At 53.6% G+C, this 20,615-nt stretch overlaps 1 protein-coding gene across 2 annotated transcripts in view; it reads right to left on the bottom strand.

The window, feature by feature from the left end:
* ABR (ABR activator of RhoGEF and GTPase) overlaps positions 1-20,615 on the bottom strand; it is a gene marked incomplete in the record, with an annotated part of 275,581 nt that overhangs the window by 67,095 nt on the left and 187,871 nt on the right. For both annotated transcript variants that reach the window (XM_074263806.1, XM_074263807.1), the window contains 5 exon segments: positions 2,577-2,698; positions 3,856-3,996; positions 4,472-4,524; positions 11,524-11,584; positions 16,050-16,157. In XM_074263806.1, coding sequence (XP_074119907.1) covers positions 2,577-2,698; positions 3,856-3,996; positions 4,472-4,524; positions 11,524-11,584; positions 16,050-16,157 — 485 coding nt within the window.

Raw genomic sequence — 20,615 nt, 5'->3', positions numbered from 1 at the left:
CTCCTACCTCATATGCATTGCTGCTACCTTGAGGGCCTTTACAGGAGCGAGGATCTTATTATTAATGTTTCAATATTTGGGGAGATCTAACATAAGGTGTGGGCAGTGGATAGAGAACCAGTCTTGGAGTCAGAGACTCATCTTCCTGAGTTCAAATCTGGTCTTGGACATGGCTGTGTGACCCTGGGCATTTCATTTCTATCCTATTTGCCTCAGTTTCCTCATCTGTAAAGTGAGCTAAAGAAGAAAATAGCAAACCCCTCCATATCTCTACCAAGAAAACCCCAAATGGGGTCAGGAAGAGTCAGGTATGACTGAAAAACAACTGAGCAACAAGAAAAATATAAGTTGGGGAATAAGAAAGCAATTCTCAGGGGGCAGCTGGGGGGTGCAGTGGGTGGAGCACCAGCTCTGGAGTCAGGAATACCTGAGTTTACTCACTGGCTTTGTGATGCTGGGCAAGTCACTTAAAACCCAAAAAACAAAAAAGAAAAGAATTATCCCTTCAGGACCTCAGTATTAGATCGTTTGATCCCAGCAGCTTTGTGGAGTTTAGGGTATTAGGTTAAATTACCAGAATGATATATCCTGTGCCTAGCACTGGTCTGAGGTGTGTGTGTGTGTGTGTGTGTGTGTGTGTGTGCGTGCGTGTGTATGTGTGTGTGTATGTGTGTGTGTGTGTGTGCTAGAAGAGTCACAAAAGAAGTAGAAATCGCTATAATGCTCATGGAATTTATAGCTTAATTATTAGGAGTGAGGAAACCTTCAGAGAATCCCCAGACGTTCCATGCAGGAGGGGAGCGTGGGACAGGACACTGGTCACCACACCAGAACGGCCCCCAGCAGTGGAGGAACTCCTTTTGGGCCGGGAGACTCTGGCCTCAGTCTGCAGGATGTTCTCAGAGAGAGTTGGCCCGGAAGCATCAATGTCCTGAAAGCCTCCAGGATTCCTGAGTCAGGGAGACTGAGCTTACACACGGCCTGGCCCTAGGATCCTCTGGGCCTATGAGGGTGACATCCTGGAGCAATGGGCTCTTGGACTGGATGATCTCTTCCCTAACCAGAAACCGAAGGCTGTGGAGCAACGGGGACCAGTGAGAGACTTTGGTGAAGCTTCCCTGGTGAGTGAGGAGGAGCAGCCTGGAAGGGCCCAGCCCTGGGAGAGTAGAGATGGGGCAGAGGAGGAATAGTGGGTTTGGGACAAGGGGCAAGAAGAGCGCACGGGACCTGTTCTGTCTAGGCCAAAGGGTGACTGACTCCTGAAATGGGGGATGGCTCTCAACAAATCTGTGCTCTGAAAATTTACTTTCTTTAAGGAATGGTGAAGGGACCTCAGGGACTATGGATGTCAACCTTCTTCTTCTTTTTTAAACAGATGTTACCCTTTTTTTACAGATGGGGAAACTGAGGCCTGTGAAGGGTAAGGACTTGCAATCTATGACACCATGGTTCCCGCCCAAAGCAAGAGTAACAAAATGAACCTGTCTGGGGTTCACTGAGAAGAAGGGAGAATTTAGCTCAAGACCAAAGAGGCTGCTACCCAATAAAGGATCAAGTATCTAGGTGCAGCTGTGACAGCCTGTGGTTGCGAAGGGCAGGCCTTTCCTGGCCGGGGGTCATTCCTGGACAGTTCACCTCTGATCATACCCTTCTGCCCACTGACCGCTCAGCCTTCTCTGTCCTGGGGATGGTTTACAATCAATGTGACATCATGGATCAATAGTTGGGCTTGAACCTGGGTTCAAATCCACACGCCTCCAATATTTACCACTTGAGTGAGTGGGCAAATCATCCACAGCCCAGAGCCTCCTAGCTTTCTTATAAGGTGGTGATGGTGAAAGTCACCCTGGCTGTGCTGGGGAGACTATTCTGCAAGCCTTAAAAGGTGTCCCATCAATGGGAGTCAGGAGGATGCCCGCTCAACTGACCCCGGCTCTGACCTTCTGGGGTTCAGGGAAAGGGAGAGAGAGAAAGCAGGCTCCCCCTTCCCAGAGCTCAGCTGCGACCTGGGGTGCAGGCACGTGGCAGGAAATGGAGCAAGCAATCAACTGTGACTTTTAAAAATTAAGTGAAGGCTAAAAATAAACAAAAAGAAACGGGAGGATTGGATCAGAAAGCTCTGTAGGGCCTGCCGGCTTAAACCCTGGATCTACATCACTTTATCTCCTTGGGGCTCAGTTTCCTCTTCTGAAAAAGGAGGGAGCTGACCCGGTGGCTTTGCAGGTGCCTTCCTGCTAGAGGGTCTCTAGGTCTGCTCCAGGTTCTCCTTCCTCTCTAACCTTCCTTCTGGTCCATGGACAATGCGTCTAGATCAATTATAGATTTCTTGGGTCATTATAATTGGGCACAGCCTGTTTCTCCAGCTGGATTTTGGGGGCCTTTGGGGCTCCAACCACATCGAGTATTTTTCCATGCCCACTGCAGGCCCTGGCCCAGTGCTGGCACAAAGCGGGCACTCCACAAATGAGAGAAGGCTTACCTGTCTGTGTCTGAGTGTGGCTGATGTGCTCCGCCCTCCCCCACTGCTCCCTCACTCCCTCCACCCTGCCCCCACCCCCAGGCCCTGCCTCCCTCACCCCACAGATGTCTTCTTCAGCTTGGCACACAGCAGGACGTCCGTGAAGAGGAAAACGTGTCGGAGCTTCCTCGAACTCTCAGCCATCTCCACGAGGAACCCATCCTTCACCAGCTGCCGGGTCTAGTGGGAGACAGCACCAAGCCGCCCTGCTCAGGGGGGTGCTACGGGTGGGCCTGGGGGGTCAGCTGGGTGAATGGGGTGGGAGGCTAGTGCTGTAACCCAGGGCGCCAACCCTAGTCCTGGGGGAGGGGTGGTATCTTTCTGGCTGAGCCCCCCACAGAAATCTCCGGGTGCTCTGCATGGAACCAAACCCATCTCCTGGGAATCTTCCCTAGTCCGGGAAGCGGCTCTCGTTACAGGAAGGGCAGATCCCAACTAATGCTGTCCCTCCTTTAGCTCAGACCAGATTCCCAGGAGCACATTTAACTCATGGATGGATCCCGGCTCCTTCCTGGCCGCTCCGGGCCGTCCAAGGCACTCGGTTCTCCGCATTCTGCTCCCAAACTCCCTGCCTCTCCTCTGAAGCAGCTTTTGCCTCCTGGACCCATTCTCAGAATCATGTTTTGTGTGTTTTTTTTTTTTAACTGTATGGAGGACTACAAAGAGATCCAATTACACTGGCTCCATTATCAATGTGTACCATTGATCAAGCTTGAACTATACCATTGACCAGTCACTGAAATACCATTTTCAGGCTCTAATGGTATTTATTATACCTTGATAAAGAATTTTTATAAATTCTTATTTATAAAAGAATATAAAAAGAACACATTCACAGACTCTAGGTTAAGAACTTCTGTTTTAGAGGAGGGCTCTCAGTTCTGGGGTGCATCAACACCCCCAACCCCGAGGCTGCCTGAAGCAGTGGAGGGACTCTTGGGTTTTCTCCTGCAATGACCTTGGGGCTGGAGCTCGGCCAGAAGTGGAGCCGTCCATATACTGCCAAGTTTACAAAACAGCAGTGAGCAAGCTGGGGCCGGTCCTCACGGGTGGCGTGACCCTGGATTTGTCACAATTTCCTTGAGCCTCAGTTTCCTCATCTGTAGAATGGGACCTGGATTCAATAGTTCTAGGATCATAATATTGAGTCATAAAATGAAACCCAAGCCTTCCTTTCTCTCAGGACTGTTACTGCAAGTTTCTAGCTATCCAGGGAAGGATGTCTTGCTGGGACGCTAGACTGAAGCCAGTTAATACAGGGGATGAGAAGAGATACAGGTGAAGGTGCAGGCCAAGAGAGAATCTGCCATTTGCTAAGACGGCCCCGGTGGGCTTACCTCTCCCTTGGGGGTGGTGACTGCAGTCCGGCGGGGGTCAATGTCCTCATTAATGCTGGACAGGAAGTTCTGGGAGATCCGCAGGGCGTCCTGGAGTAGCGGGTAGTCGGGATGGTCCACTGGCGTGTGCTTGAGGAGGTCCTGTTGGGGCAGGGGGAAGGAACCAGAAGTCAGAACTGAAGGCTACCTCCTGTCCCAGAGACTCCGCTCAGAGAAAGCCTCTCTGCCCCCCAGACTTCCCCTGGACAGCACCTCCGTACTTCTGAAGGAACAGCTCAGACCACTCCCCCTCCCCCAGCCCTGTTCCCCTGTGTCAGGCAGGAAATGGAAAGCGAGGGAGAGAGCTGAGGACACCGGGTGAGGAGTAAATTGCCGTCCTCCTTCTGAGCGAGGGGAGCATTTGGCCAAACATCAGGCTGGGTAGCCAAGTTATATTTAGGTCCAAAACCGGTTGGCATGGTTACCCCGGGCCAAGCAGGCGCAGTTGGGGCCAGGGGACCCTCTGCCCGGCTCCCCTGATCAGCTGTTCTGGACACCATGCAGTCTTTGTGGCTCCCCCCCTGGACCTGGCTGCCCACCTCCCTCCGCCCCCTCCCACATCCAGGCCGGTACTCACGTGCAGGACAAGGGTGCTCCGCGTGACACGGTCTATGGGCTTGTAAAGCAGTGCTGGATGGGGAGTTTGGGGGACAGAGGAAGGAAAGAACACAAGGGAGACATCAGAGGCATGCTTCGTGCACAGTGGGACACCCCACGTGGCAGGCAGAGGGCCAAGGAACCCCCCTTCCTGATCTCACACCAGCAAGAGTTCTCCCCACCTCCTCCACCCATAGCCCATTTTCCTCTTGGCCCCAGGAAGTGGCTCACTGATGCCCCTTCCTGTTCCGGACCTCCCAGAATCATCGCATCTGAGCTGGAAGGGGTCCCCTAAACAACTCACCATTCCCCCCTTCAGTTTTCCAACTCAACAAACACTGGGCCCTATTATCAAACACTCTATTAACATTTACTAAGTGCCCACTCTTGTGCCAGTTTCTGGGCTGAGCAAGCACTGCGCCATAGCCCTGAGAAGTAGCCATGTGCTTCTGATTGAGGCTAAGGGTCTCAAATAATGGGAAATCCAACCCCTCTGAGCCCTGCTCTGGGGGAGCTGTCACAAAGTCCCCCCACCGGCGGCTCTAAGAACACAGAGAATCTCTTCCCTCTTAAATGCCTGAAAGCAGCATTCTCGGCCCTCTGCATTCTGTGGCTGATTTTTTGAACCCACAAGTAGAACTTTACATTTAACTCGAGCTCACAGGAGCCCGTCTTGTGTGGAAAATCGACCTCCATGTCCCCTCTTGGATCTGGCCTCTCCCTGTCCGGCCAACGCCAGCCCTTCACACGCTTCGGAGGGCACGTTACGGGCCGGCAGGAGGTCCGGCTGCTCTGCCCACACAGAATGGCTGCTCCATTATGCTTGACCACCCTCCCCGCCCCCTTCTTCCATGCTGCCCAAGGTTAGCCCCACATGGTCAGGAGTGCCAGCTTCCCGTCCCTACCCTGGGCCCATCCCCTAACAGAAGAGCCCAGGGCACTGGGGCCCCCAGAAAGTAGGAGAGGTGCCGCAGGAGGCACAGAGGTACAGGACTTTCTGGAGAAACGCTTCTGTACTTAGACAAAGAACAGCCTGGGAGGGGAGGAGGAAGGATGCTGGAAGACATCCTGATGGTAAGAACCCACTCAAGCCTCCGACTCAGGCTGGCTGCAGCCAATCTAAGCATTCCCCTGTCTCGGTGCTCTCTAGATCTGGCCAGTAGACAAAGACTGCCAGGTTTCAGTGGAGGCAGGTGGAGGCAGCAGCTGGTGGCCGAGTGTGCCAGTGTTTTCCAACTACTAATTAAAAAACCATTTCCCTCAAAAATTAGCCGTACCCTTTTCTCTCTCCCCGAGAGGGTCCAACCGATACCAACTGCGGATTTTAGGTCTCTCAAGGCAGAAAAATCTTCTTGGAGAGATAGAGCCACGGTTTGGTTCCTAGACAGCTGGATGGTCTCCCGGGGGAGTGGCCAGGGGATCTCAGTTCTGCAGTCTTCAGTCTGGCCCTTTGCCAGTGTCCCCACCCCACAACAAACAGCCCTAGCCATTCGCTAAACAGAAAATAGCTTCCCTAGCCACAGATGTGGGCACCCAGCACACCCCCTTGGGGGGCAATCTGCTCCTCTCAAGTACAGGTGAGGTTCTCAAGCCCCTGCTTGCCCCCCTGGCAAGAAGGTCCGCAGAGCCATCAGCAGCCTTGGCTCCCCTTCTGTCCCTGCCACCTGTATTTTTGGTTCTGATGTCTATCGGAGTCTTTCCTGGCAATGCTCAGGCTGGGCCGTGGGGGCTGCAGCAGATTTGGAGCGTCCAGGCAAGCCAGGGCAGAGACAGAAACGGACAGACATGAATTCCAGCAGGACACTGGGTGTCCCATCTATCCCAGAGATGTCGGATCACAGATAGGGAGCGAGGAGGGACCTTGGGATAAAGAAATGGAGACTGAGGGGGTTCCCCCAACTGGGGAATAGCTGAATTGATTATGGCCTAAGAATGTGATGAAAGACGATGGTACTGTGAGAAATCTCGAAAGGGAGGGACAGTTTCAGAGAAACTCACTGGGAACTGAGGCAGAGTGAAAGGAGCAGCGCTGGGAAGGGGATGTAAATGACTGTATAAATTAATACAGACAAAAGACCTTGAGAGACTTAAGAACTCTGATCAATACAGTGACCGGCCTCAGGAGACTCATGATGAAATACATCATCACCCAGAGAGGTGCTGGCTCAAGATCCAAGAGAGGCATGGATTATTGGACAGGCTAGCTGAGGATTTGTTTTGCTTGTCTTTGCATATCTGCTACAAGGGTTTTTCTTTGTTCCCCCTCCCCTCCATGGGGAAGTGGGAAAGTGAATAAATGTTTATTCATTGGGGAAAATGTTTTTCTTCCTTCTTTTCTTCCTTCTTTCCTTTTTTCCTTCCTTTTTCTTTTTTCCCCTTTTTTTCCCTTCCTTCTTTCCTTCCTTCCTTCCTTCCTTCCTTCCTTCCTTCCTTCCTTCCTTCCTTCCTTCCTTCCTTCCTTCCTTCCACCACTTAGTTGAGCTTCTTCATTTTACAAATGGGGAAACTAAGGCCCAGAGAGAATTTGCCTCAGGTCACAAGTAAGCGATAGAAGCAGCAGCCTTTCATCACACTAACTAGCCTCTAGCAGATACCAGGATGGAGAGGAGAAGAGAGCTAGGAAGGGTAATAGGAGACCCAGGCCAGAGGGAGCTGCCCTCCCATCCCAGGTCCAGGGAATGCTGATGCTGAACTTTCAAGCCTTGGGTCCCAGGGGGAAGAGGTTTTTGACTAATCCTCTGGCTTTCAGTTGCTAGAGAGACATCTGCACAATGAAGGGTCTGGTTTCGGAGGGGTTATTAATACCACTGCGGTTCCCCCCTAGAGACTGCTGAGCTTGAAAGACCAATGAACCAAGACCCAAAATTTTTGCTTCACGCCTGGGGGAGGGATGGGGTCAGACCCAAACCACAGCAGCTGTGCTGTGGGCACATTAAGGAGCACAAGCAGTTATGGCAAAGACAGCAAGAGGAGGACCAGCTGCCTGGTTCCCGGGACACCAGCAGACACGGGGTACGCTGTGAGTATACCATCAGCGATCTCAAGTCCATTCTCCAGAACAAATACAGGTCCCTTTTAGAGCTCCGTGGTGCTTCCCCTGGAGAGGTGAAAATGGCCCCATTCTCAGCAATTCCAGCCTCTCCACCTCTTCTGGGGAAACCAACCTTTCTTCTACACATGGTCCATTCCACTTTTCACACTTGCATGATACACCCATTTCCCAGAATAACTCGTGCACCATGCTACCTGCCAAGACTCTCTCCCCTCTAATCTTTCCTCCCCTTCCTCCTTTCAGGAATCCTTCCCATAATGGACAGGAACAGGCCAGAAAGCCCAAAGGCCATTCATCCTTTCTGCAAAGGGAGATTAAAAAGCCAAAAAGACAGAATGGGCTCCATTCATCTCCAGCGGGTCTCTTTCAGCCAATCATTAGGGAAGGGATCCATCCGGCTCTTGTCCATGAATCTCTCCCAGGGAACCAACTTGGTAAAATCCACCAATGAGAAGAACTTGCAAACACCACTATCATCCATCCAGCCAACTAACCCACTTCCTTTGGGGCATCGTTTCATTATGCTGACAACTAATAAACATTTATTAAACACCTACTGAGTGCACAACATGGTCACAGGCATTGAGAGAAATTCAAAATTTAGACAAGACAGAGAACATGCTTTTATTATCTTCCTCCCCAAACTCTTCCTCTAAGCTTCTATTTCTGTTAAGGGTACCGCCATCTTCCTCGTCATCCAGATTCACAACTTCAGAATCATGGTTACTCTTCCACATAGTTTGTATCTGTTCAGTTGGCAAATCTTATGATTTACACATTAATCATCAAGTCATCAAGCAATAATTAAGCACTAGCTGTGTGCCAGCACTGGATTAAAGTGGCTGGGGATACTAGTGCAAAGGATGGAAAATGAACCTTTCCAATTGGTACGGTGAGAACTGTCTTGGCTCTAGAGTTGGAGGAAGGGGATGCAAGTCCTGCCTCTGTGACCTAGCATAAGACCAAACTTTCCCAACTAACTGCCTAATTAACTAACTCAGTTTCCTCCTCTGAGGTCCCTTCCAAGTTCTTGTTCTCTGACCTGGCAGCCAAGTTCAGGCTCTCACCTGGACCACTGGAGTGGTCTCCTGGTCTCCCATCTGTGGGAGTCTATCCTTCACACAGCTGCCAAAGTGACAGTTCCAGCTGTCACTCCCTAGCTCAATAATCTCCAGTAGTTCTCTACTACCTCAATGATCAAATCCAAACTTTTGCTTGGCTTTTAAAGCCCATCACTAGCTAGATTCCTGCCTGTCTCTATAGCCTTGTGATACAGGACTCCCCTTCCCTCACTCTTTGTTCAGCCCCCAGTCCATCGGACGATGCATCTGCCATCTTGTCTTTGCACAGTCCATCCTCCAAGCTTGGAGCATTTTCTTTTCAAATCTACTTCCCAGAATGCCCAATTCCCTTCAAAGCTCCGTTCATTTGCTGCTTTCCACATGGAACTTTTCCTGATTTCCTCTCACCCTGGACCCCAACAATGACCTATTTACTGTGGATATACTCAGATCACTTGGTCTTCTCAGCTGACCACAAGGTCCTGGAGGACACAAATGCTTTCCCATTAGTCTCTGCAGCCCCAATGCCCAGCGCTTAGTTAGCACATAGCAGGTGCACTTAGTAAAACCTTTGCTGACAGACGGACCAGTAAAAGAAGGGACTGAGACCAGGAGAGACGACTTCATGTGGAGAGTCCCAGAACAAAGTCCTCTGTGGGGTCAGAGAGAGGAGGGAGGCTTAGACTTGGGGATCAGGGGGGAAGCCCCCTAGAGTCACAGAGCCTGAGCTGGTGCCATTCCCCAAATCCTAGCTCAGTCTCTGACCTGAGACAAAAGGGATGCTGTGAGGTCAAGGGGGAAATTGCTCTGGCCACAATCCTTGCCCCTTGTCAGTGGGAAGGAAGAAAATCAGGGAAATACAAGACTGGGGTTCTGTCCCCAGACTCGGCCACTGCTGAGGGTCAGGCTGGGGCAGAGCCCAAGAGTGCCCGACTTCTGTGCCAAATACAGCACTTCCCATGGGCCCTGGAGCCAAGCACTTTTGCCTGTGAGAATGGGAGGATGGGGCCCAGAGGGGGCTTCCTAGAGGACCCCGGAGAGCTGGGAATGGTCTCGGAGCCACTCTGGGCATCGCCCTCATTCCTCTGCGTGGGGAAGCTAATAGTCTCAGGCCATTAAAGAAGATGCAGAGCCGGGATCTGCACCCAGGACTTTGGACACTAAACACAATGTTCTTTCCTGGGAGTCAGGGTCTGAATTTGAGCCTGGAGACAATGAGTGAGTCCTCTTCCCCTGTACGCCTCCCTGTCAGAGCTCCCAGCTGGAGAACAGCAGTATGGGCTTGGCAAGGTCCCTGCTGAAATGATAGAGATGCCATGGGGATGGTGCAGACGGCGCCAGAGTCCCCGAAAGGCTTATGGGAAAAGGGACATAAATCCCACCATTTGCTCCGACAAATATCCTGAGTGTCCGTTGGTCTGTCTCTTTCCCTCTCCTTCCCTCCCTGCCCTCCCCCACGTGTCTGTCTGTCTGTCTGTCTCTCCCTCCCTCTCCTCCCTCTGATTCTCTCCCCCCTCCTTCCCCTTCTGCTCCCTCCACGCTTCTCTCTCGGTCTCTCTCTCCCCTCCCTCTTTTCTTCTCTCCCTCCCTCCCCTCCTGCCACAACCCTCAAGACAAAGAATGTCATTCTGGTTTCCCGGGGACCTGCGGGACAAACTAACGGAAAGGGGACACCGGAGAAACGGAGGGCCCGAGGGGGGAGGGTTCCGTGGAGGAAGACTTGGATCGGGCAGATCCAAGTCCAAGCACGCCTGTGGCGCTGGGCCAACCGGCCAGCTCCGTGCCTCAGTTTCCCCTTTTGTAACATGAGGCCGTTTGGGCTCCGAGTCCCGACCGGCTCTTGCTCCAGGACCCTTCACCCCCGCAGGTTCCTCAGTTGCCCCCAACGTAAGGGCTGCTCCGGGGCAGCACAAAGAAAGAAGCGCGTCCGGAGCGGCGCTGCCCGGCTCCCGGAGCCTCCCGGAGCCTCCCAGAGCGGCGCTGCCCGTGCCCGAGGCACTTCTTGGTCGGGAGAGCGCCGCCTCCTCCGGGTGAGGGTCTCTCCCGGTGCCGGCCGCTCCCCACCCCCGCCCGCGCCCACAAGCCCCGCAGCTTCTCGCGGCCCTGCCGGGTCCTGGGAGGTTCTCTGCCCCTGCCCAGCTGTCCCTGCGAGGAGGAAGCCGGGGGCACTCCGGGGTACCGGCACACAGTGCCCGGGCTCAGCCTTTCTTCTCCGGGGAAACAAAGAAGCTTCCAACTTCCCTCTCCCAGCCTGCGGGCCCGCCCCTCTGCCGGACCGGACCGGACCCAGGACGGACCCGCGCCTCTCCCCGCCCCCGGCGCCGCTTCCTACTCTGCGTCCCCGCAGCCGCTTCGGAAAGTTGCCCCCTCTCCCGGCCGGCCGCCCCCTCCCGGCCCCCGGGGACAGGAGCGGGGTGTCTCAGTGGCCCCCCGAAGGGGCGGGGGGCGGTGCCGGGAGCGGGGACGGTCCGGGCGCCCCAGCCCCGCCCTCAGAGCCCCCAGCGCAGCCGGAGTTACCATAGGTGCAGTTACAGCACAGCCTGATGATGAGGAGGATTTCCATGGCAGCCCTTTCCGCAGGGGGCCCCAGCAGCCATGTCTCCCCGAGAGCCGCCCGGTCCCCTCCGCCCCGGCCGGAGCCGCGCAGCCCGGACCCACCGCCGCCGCCGCCGAGCAGGCGAGTGAGCGCAGGGGAGCCGGCGGGAGGGGGAGGGGCGAGGAAACGAGGCGGAAGGCTGGGGAGGGGGAGGGAGGAGGGAGCGGGGACCTCGCCGACATCCCAATGAGCGAGAGCCGCGGGGCTCACTAGTGTGGGGCGGAGCGCGCTCACCCCCCAGAAGCACCTCACACCCCCAGCACGCTCGGCAGCACGTGGGCTCGGCCCAGACAAAGAACCGAACCACTCCCCCTTCCCCCTACCTTCCATGGTGATGGACGTGTGGCTGTCCTTGGAGTCCTTGGGGGCTTTGACTTTGAGCTCCTGTGGGGGAGAGAGAGACTCGCTGACCAACGCCCCCTCCCCCCGCCCCTGCCCCCTCTGCCCCTCCCCCCCAATGGCTTTACGGTCTTGGTGAAAATGTTTTAATGGGGCTTTTCTTTTAAAGCCTCCCCGTAGTAGATGCCGCTGGGGACCGAGGCGAATCTGCCTCCGCCCCACGGCAGGTGAGCGGGGTCTCATCTGTGAGACGGGCGGTTGGGGAGGCCCCTCTGGGCCCAGCGAGGGAGGCGGGGCAGGGTCTCCCTCAGCTCGCCAGCCTCAGTCTCCTCCTCTGCACAACGGGCCACCCTCCGTTCGGACCCCTGAGCGCGCGGGGTAAGAGGTGTGAACTCGGAAGCAGGCGTCCCGGCTGGTCCTGCGTTGTGGGACCGGAGGGGAGCTCGGAGCGGCTAGCTCAGCTCTCTCACAGAAGTGCCTGGGACCGGGTCTGAACTCAGGGCTGGAGCTCTAACCACCGCACTCCCCCCCCCCCCCATGTCTTTACAGAACAGGAAGCCAAGCGGACCGGAAGAGATCTGCCCAACGAGCCCGGGTGGGCCTCCAGTCGCACCGAGTGCCCAGGGACATGCCAGCCAGCAGACTTCTAGGGGCCGCCTACTCTGGGGGCTCCACGTCGCTGGGGGGGCTGACAGAAGAAATCACAGATCCCCAAGACAGAAGAAATTTTTTGGAAACAAGCAGAAGCAGCAAGAGAAAGCAACGGTGGGATCGGGGTGAATGGTGCCCTTTAAAACTTAGTTTCCCCCCCCCCCCAGTCCAAAGCAACCGAAAAGGGACGCTGGCCACCAGAGCCTCCGTTCTAAAACTGGGGACAGCCGGCTCCGGAAGGCCGTTCCTAAGGAGGCTCCAAGTGGGGGCAGCTCCATCGCTGCCACACAAGTCTTGCTACTTTTAACCCAAAGCACGCTCTCAGGACAGACTTGTTTTGTTCCAATGAAACTCCTGCTTCTCCAAGAAATAAGAGATCAGAGCTCCGGAGCTGGAAATGCCCACGGAGGCGTCTCTATGAGCCGCTCTGGGAGGTCAAGGCTCTCGCTCCAGATTCAGGGGTCAGAGCAGCATGGCCTGAAGGTCCTTGGAGGCCATACATCTGATCCAACCCTTCAATGTTCCGAAACGGAGCGAGGTCCGGGGACGTCCCTTGGATCCCTGAGAGAGGGGAGGCTGGGCTCCATGGCACACGGTGCACAGGCTCTAGACGTGGTTTGGGGAGTCAGGATGATGGACCAGAAGTCCGGAGACCTGGGTTCAAATGCTGCCTCTGCTTTGCTTGCACTGACTGGGTGATCAGGGGCAAGTGACCCTAAGAGTGAGGAAGCTCTTAGCTTGCTCCCAGGGCTGAATCTATAATCCCATCTTATCCCACATGGCACTTAACACCCTGGTTCTCCCTCAAACAGGCTTCATTGTGAGGAAAGTACTATATTTTATAAGCTTTAGGATCACAGGTTTAGGACCGGAAGGGACCTTATAACTCATCTTCAGGAACACTTTCATTTTTACAGAATAGGAAACTGAGGCCCAGGAGGTTTGCCCCTAGAAGTGCGATTTAAACTTGGGTCTTACAACGTCAAGTTCAGTTCTCATTCCGTCACACTGAACGTGCTGGAGAAAGGAGCTTACTGATTATCTGAGGATGATGACGGGCTTTCCTGCCCTATTGCAGGAGAATCGTCAGAGTGGACCGAGCTGCCAAGGGGGCCTGAACCATTCCTGCCCTGAGTCTCTGTTCGCCCCAACCCGGCGGGCAGCCCGGGGGAGGGGCGGGAGGCCTGAGCAGCTCTCACCTTGCACATAGATGCTAGGCAAGCTGAACCTCTGGGGCTCCATGCTGGGGAAGATTGCAGGGGCCTGCCTATCTGATTGAAATCCCCTTTGTCAGCCTTTGTGGCTGTCACAGAGCACCGGGCTCTGCAGCCCTCAGCTCGAGCCCTCAAGGATGATGGGACTGTCTGAAATTAGAGCTGAAAGGTGATCCCTGAGTATTAGTGGATGAAGGCCTAAAATTTGGGCTGAGGAGGAGGGGACAGGTGGAGAGGGAAAGGACAAAGGGTCAGGGCAGCAAGTGCTTCCATCAGCATCCTTAGAGAGGCTGGAGAGCCCTGGAAGCAACCCTGAGGGACAAAGCCAGCCAGGATCAGTGAAGCTCCGGCCAGCTACTGAAGGGAGGGGAGACCGGGCTTGTAGGACTTGCTCTTCCAGCTCCAAGCTGTTTCTAGAGAGAAAGGGAGACTAGCAATGGAGCTTCTCTAGAAAAGCAGGAACTCAGACCGCCTTCCCTGGGGCTCTACCCTCTCAGAGTCCCTGGAGAATGATCATTCCCAGCAGCCTCAGCCTGGAAGTATGAAATCACTCTGACAGCCCAGGAGAAGAGTCTAATTACAGTAATTAAGTGGCAGAGCAGAGCAGAAAGCACCAGTGAGTCAGGGAGAGGGGACTGTCGCCACATGGCTACCCCTGGCAGGCAGCCCTCAGGTCCGAGCTTGGCCTTGAGAACGGATGTGCCAGTGTAATTGGCAACCGGGGGCACTGGGCATTAATCTGAAGGCCCCTACTTCCCAAGGAAGGCAGGAGGGGATCCTAAAACCCAGGACCAAATTGAGAGAGATGGAGAGGATTCTTCCCTCCTTTTAGAGAGGAAAAACTCAGTCTGGGGGGTTTGCTCAAGGTTACACAGGGGTTTGGACCCAGATCCCTGGCCCTAGTGACATTGTGCCAGCTCTCATGGATACCACTCAAAAAAGGCTCCTGGGCACATGTGGGGAGACCCAGAGTTGGTCCATGAGCAGGGAAAGTCCAGAGCATGGAATTATGGACTTGGAGGAGACCCTGGAAGGTACTAAGGGCAACCTCAGGACACTGACTTGCCCAGGATCTCACAGCTGCTTAAGAATCAGGGGCAAGATCTGAGCCTTGCCTCTCCCGCTCTAAAGTCGCTGCCTTTCAGAATCAAGAACTCCAAAAGACTTTCAGCTCCCGTTAGCTGTAAACTTGACGAGGTCGTTTGGTCCTTCTGTGCCTCAGATCCCTCACCTATAAAAACGAGCAAAGGGCCCCACAGACTATAAAGCTCAACGTGACGCTCCCTGGGTGAGCAAGCGCTTATCCCACCAACTTGTCTGATCCAAAGAGAAAGACAGAAAAAGGAAGGGACAAATTCTGACTTTCCAGGCCAGGCTGTAAAATCACCCTGAGGGAGCAGCACCGGCCCACGTGATCCTGAGGTCACTGACCCCAAGCTTTGGACTCATGGGCTATAAAAGTGGAATGTTATCAGATCAGGGAGGCGTCCTGCAGATCTCCTCCTGTGTCAGACAGCCCTTCTGGGGCTGGTTATTAATATAATGCATAAAGTGCAACCAGAGACCCTGGCTTCAAATACTACCTCGGACACTACTCACGGGACTCCCTTCAATTTCCTGAAGCTCAGGAGCATAAGGAGGCTGGAGCAGACGGTTGCTATGGTCCCTTCCAACTCTTGAGCAATGATCCCTACTCTCCTCTCCCCCAGTGGTTCCAGTCTGAACTCCCCCCGCCATGATCTCCTTTCCTGAATGGCCTTGCCACCTGCCCTGCAGCATAGCCTTCTCTGTGTGTTGTCTCTCTGAACGTGACAGGGTCCTTTTCTGTTTCTATTCTCAGCCCTCAACACTGTGCTTGGTTTGTCCAGCATTGCTTCCCCATCCCAGCCCAGGGCCCTTTCTGGATCCCGATGCAGAGGAAGGCCTGAGTGCGAGTCCCAGCTCACTTTGGGATCGCGAATGAACCACTAACTTTTCCTGTCCAAATTTTCCCAAGTCAATCGATTCCCTGGCAGGGTTCTGGACTTGGGGATTTTCTGTTCTCTTTGAAGATTTCACAGAATTCTAGAAGAGTTGGGAGGACCCTAGAGTTCAACTAGTCAGAAGATCATAAGCCCAAAGTTGGAAGGGACAATCTGGTCCAACCCATTGTTTTACAGATGAGGAAACTGAGGCTCAGAGAGATTCTGTGACATGTCCACAGTCACCTGGCAAATCAAGTATCAGAGGCAAAATCTGAATTTCAGTCTTCCTAATCTCAAATCCAGCCACTGCACCATGGTGACCCTCCCAGTTCCATAGGTTCAGGTAGCTCCCAAAAGGCCTGGGGAGCCATCCACCCCATCATCGTTCAGGGACCAGGCTCCAGAGCTGGGGAATGGCTTCCCCAAGGTCACATGATGAGTCAGAGGCATGTGCTGCCTAATCTGAACCAAAAAAGTAAAAGGGGGGGGGCAGGAAATCAAGAAAATCAACAATCCCCAATTAAGCATTGAGAAAGACACATGCAGGTGTAGGAGAAGGAGGGGCAGAGAAACACCGGCCAATCCCGGGGCTGCTTCTGGTGATCAGGGAGGGAAGCCCCGCCTGGCCGGCCCTCCGGGAGCTGTCCAGAGATCCTCCCCAGCAGGAGAGCAGCCGCTCACCTCGGAGATCTTCTGGAACTGGTTGTTGGACTGGCTGCACTTCTCGGCCGTCTCCAGGGCGATCTTGTAGTTGTCCACAAAGGCTTTGTACACGCCGAGCTGGCTGGCCTGGGGAAGGGGAGGGAGGAGGGGAGAGAGATGAATGAATGATTAATCAGAACACCTGGAGGGCCGGGAATAGCCAAGATACTCAGGAGCTGGGTAGGTTGGAGGTGGGGGCTGCGGTGGGGAAGGGATGCAGGCTGCATCCCTCTGAGATGCAGGGTTTCCATGGAAACCAGCTCAACCCATAAGGGTTAACAAGGGGGCACTGGGGGCAGGACAGTGCCGGTTCAAGCATGCTGAGACATTCAAGCATCACAGCATTCACCTTTCGCCCCCCCCCCCCTTTTTAAAAAGCATCAAAGGTCTTGTTGGGTTTGAAATCCCTGTACGCTTTTCACGAAGCTTTCAGAGCTTAGCATCATCCCTGAGAGAAAGCAAGAGGGGGAGGGGAGAGAAGAGAGGGAGAGAGAAAGAGGGAAGAGAGAGGAGGGAGGAAGGGGGAGGGGGAGAAAGAGACAGACAGAAACAGAGAGACAGAGACAGAGAGACAGAGAGAAACAGAGACAGAGACAGAGACAGAGACACAGAGAGAAAGAGAGAGAGAGAGAGATAAAGAGAGAAAAAGAGACAGCGAGGGGGGAGAGAGAGGGAGAGAGAAGAAAGGGGGGAAGAGAGAGGGAGAGAGGGAGAGGGAGAGTGAAAGAGACAAACAAGAGACAGAAACAGTGAGATTCAGAGACAGAGAAAGAGAGAAAGTGTGAGTGTGTGTGCCCTGGGCTCCTCCTGTTCCACACTCCATCCCCACACCCTCCCTCCTCACAGACACAGGGACAAGGCAGAGATCAGGTTAGAGCCAAAGCCCAGCAAACAAAGAGCCCAGAGCTTGCTGGGAGCCCCTGGAGGGGGCAGAGAGCCTGGAGCAGGGTCCCTCTGCTCCGCCCAGCGCAACAGAATAAGTTCTGTTCCTTTGGACAAGGCACACACAGAATACGCCTGAATGTTATCACAAGGGGCTTCTCCCTTCCCCCTCCCTCTGAAAAGATCCATTTTTGTTCATTGTGGGGGGATATTTTTTAATTATACAGAAAACAAACTCCTTGGAGGAAGGCCGTGTGACTTTGGATCCACTGTACACAGGAGGTGGGGAGAGTGCCCGGTGCTTTCCTCTGGACGGGGAACTCCCAGATGAGGAAGGCCCTCCACCAATGCAGCTTGGCGCCTCTTCTACAACTAGCAGAGCTGTCTGGGTCCCCGAGAGGCTCAAGAACTTGTCCTTTATGTGAGAGCCTGGACCTCATGGGCTTCCTCTCCTGGTTCCAAGGCCGGCTCCCCCTCCCTGACTGCCCAGTGCCCCGCCGGGGGCTCCCCCCCTCATGCCTCCTGTGGGATCCAAAGCAGGGCAGGGGGGTGGCAGGGAGGAGGGCGGGCTACAGGTCTAGAGCCAGAAGAACCTCAGAGACCATCAAGTCCCACCTTGTCCTCCTCAGGGGGGGTCCCACGGGCAGTAAGTGGCAGAGCCAGGGTTCGAGTCAGGGTCTTCAGACAACCCAAAGCCTGGAACCATTTTTGCTTTCCCTCTGCATCTCTAGTGTTCAGCCCAGAATCTAGCACTTAGTAAGTGCTTAATAAATAAATGCTTATTGATTGACTGATTGCAGACATTAGTCTCTGGGAATGAAGTAGGGATGGGGGGAGAGGAGGGAGATTCAGCTCGAGAGAAGAACTGTGAAGTGCCCTCCGTTCCTGGGCCTAAAGGGTTTGGAGCTGGGGGAGGTTGCAGGGGGGAGCTCCGGCTTCCTCTTGGGCAAGAGGAGCAGGGCTGGGGCCGGCCTCCAAGTGCGCCAAGCTCCCTGAGATTCGGCCCTCATTCACCCAACGCTGACCCTTCTGTTCTCTTCAGGGGTGATGGGTTAATGGATGTGGGGAGCAGGGACACAGGAGGCAGCCCAGCCAGCCAGGCGCCCCCCGTGGAATACAGCTTCTGTGAGGTGGGCGTTCATGGCTTGAGTCATGGAACCCACTGGCAGTGTGGGGAAAGCCGGAGGGCCCTTCCTAAGAATATCAGGACGTCCAATTCTTTGTCTTGGCTAAGATAGTGGAATGGCTTGTACTTCCTTCTCTAGCTCATTTCACTGAGGGAAACAGGGTGAAGGAAGGGACTTGCTCCGGGTCACACAGCTAGGAAGTGTCTGAGGCTGGATGTCGGCTCTGTCCTTCCTGACTCCACTCCCAGCAATCTCTGCTGAGCCATCTAGCTGCCCTGGAACAAATTTTTTCCCCAAAAATAACACTTTTTAAATGCAAAAAAATGCAATCCATGTTATTGCGACCATATCCTTGCCTCTCTCTCTCTTTCTCTCCCACTGCCTCTCCAAAGACCCCAAGATTTTAGGATTTTAAAGTCCAGACCCCATTACGTCATTCTCCTAAACTCAACGCATTCCTCCCCAAAAAGAGGCTCCTCTACTTGGTTCTGAAAGCTTTTCATGCCTCATCCGATCTTTCCAGCCTCTCCTGCCCCCTTCCCACATGGGTCCAGCTCTCATCTCCTAGCCTTGGCGCTGACCGTCGCCTGCACCTGGAACATGCTCCGGCCTTCCCTCGGCCTCTCTCCTGCTAAGGCTCAGCTGCAAAATTCTAAAAAATGAATGCTAAAAATAAATAAATAATAAACTTGGGGGGGGGGACAGGGAAAGGGGGGAGAGCTGCAGCTGAGGCACGTCGTTGGCAAAAAGCCTTTTGTGATCTCCCCGGCTGCGAGCACCTTCTACCCAAGCTCCCTTTTATCTGTATTCTCTTTATATTTATGTTGTATTTACTAGTATAGTGCTTGCTGTCCCCCTCAATAGAATACAATCTCCTTGTGAGGGGGATTTTTTTATCCTCTGCATTTGCATTTTAAATACTTAGCACAATACCTGGCCCAGCCTGTGGTTGGACGTTGTATCTGGCTCTCTCTGGGCTTTTCTTGGCAAAGACACTGGCATGGTTGGTTATTTCTTTTTTTAACTGTTTATTTAATATTTTTATTTTTCACAAATACATGTTCCATAGTTTCATGTAAAACAATTTTTACATGTTTTTAATTAAAGCTTTTTATTTACAAAGCATATGCATGGGTAATTTTTCCAACATTGAGGTTGGTCATTTCTTTCTGCAGCTCATTGGACAGATGAGGAAACTGAGGACAAGCAGGGTTAAGTGACTTACTCAGGGTCACGCTGCTAGTTAAGCATCCGAGGCCCCATTTGAACTCAGGTTTTCCTGACTCCAGACCCAGGGCTCTGGGCACTAAGGCCCCTGAGTGAGACCACAGTGGGTGCTTGACAAATGCTCATCCCTTTTCTGACTGACTTACTAGTTAAACATACTGTTTGCAAAGAACTTTCCTACAAGTGGTGATGGTACAAGTGGTGTTCTCCCCCAGTTTTCCAGCTGAACAAAAAGAAGCTCTGAGAATGAAAATGACCTTGCCCAGGGTCCCAGGAAGGCAGCTGGGTACAACAGAAAGATGGCGGAGGACATGGGTGCAAATCCCGGCCTTGTCCCCTTCTGCCTTTGGGCTCTGGGAATTGTTTCCTCATAGTCCCAGGACCGAACCCAGAAAGTGACTGTCAATTAGTTTACTGTTGGAAGTAAGAGGCAGTGCATCCTGAGCCAAGGGCTCTCTTGGCGAGCTGCACAGACAGACAGACAGACAGACAGCTGATCCTCAGCTTGCCACTCTCCCCTACACTCCTGTCACTTGAAAGGGAGATGGACTTGCTGGGTGTTGGTCTCCACTTAGCGGAAGTTGCAGGAACCTGGACCAGTCACTGTCTCTGCTTCTAAGGCAGGGGTCACAGGGACATCAGGGGCTGCTGGGGAAACAGCCCACACAATAAAGCAGGTGGTAAAGGTCTCCCCCGGCCCCCCTCAGAGGACAGTGAATGGTTTGTACACTAACCCTGGCGTTTAGACACGGTCCCATCCAAGATGTCATGGAGGGCTGGCTCTGGAGTCGGAAGGTCTGGATTAAAATCCTGCCACTTGTGTCACTTAAGAGTGTAATATTCCTAATTTTAAAATGAGGGGCTTAGAACAGATGGCCTACAGAGCAGCTGGTATGCTGATTCCAGGGCAGCTGGGTGGTGTGGTGAATAGGGCACCAGACCTGAAGTCAATTCCCGAGTTCAAAATTGGGGGAGAACAATATTGGTACCATCTCACTGGGAAAGCCCTTGGCAAACTTAATGTGCTTAATCAGTAATTCAAGCAAAAAAAGGAATGAGCATTTATTAAGCACCTACTGTGGTCCAGTCAGGAAAACCCGAGTTCAAATCCAGCCTCAGACACTTACTAGCTGTGTGACCTGGGCAAGTCACTTCCCCATTCGCCTCAGTTTACTCATTTGTAAAATGAGCTGGAGAAGGAAACGGCAAACCACTCCAGTATCTTTGTCAAGAAAATCCCAATGGGGCCACAGTCAGAAATGCCTGAAATAGAATGAACAACAAACACGCCTGATTCTGGAGTCAGAAG

Source organism: Sminthopsis crassicaudata, chromosome 4, assembly GCF_048593235.1.
Source record: "Sminthopsis crassicaudata isolate SCR6 chromosome 4, ASM4859323v1, whole genome shotgun sequence".
In the NCBI taxonomy this organism is placed as follows: Eukaryota; Metazoa; Chordata; class Mammalia; order Dasyuromorphia; family Dasyuridae; genus Sminthopsis; species Sminthopsis crassicaudata.
Note: the sequence above shows the minus strand (reverse complement) of the source record. Positions and strands in the feature narration are given on the sequence as shown.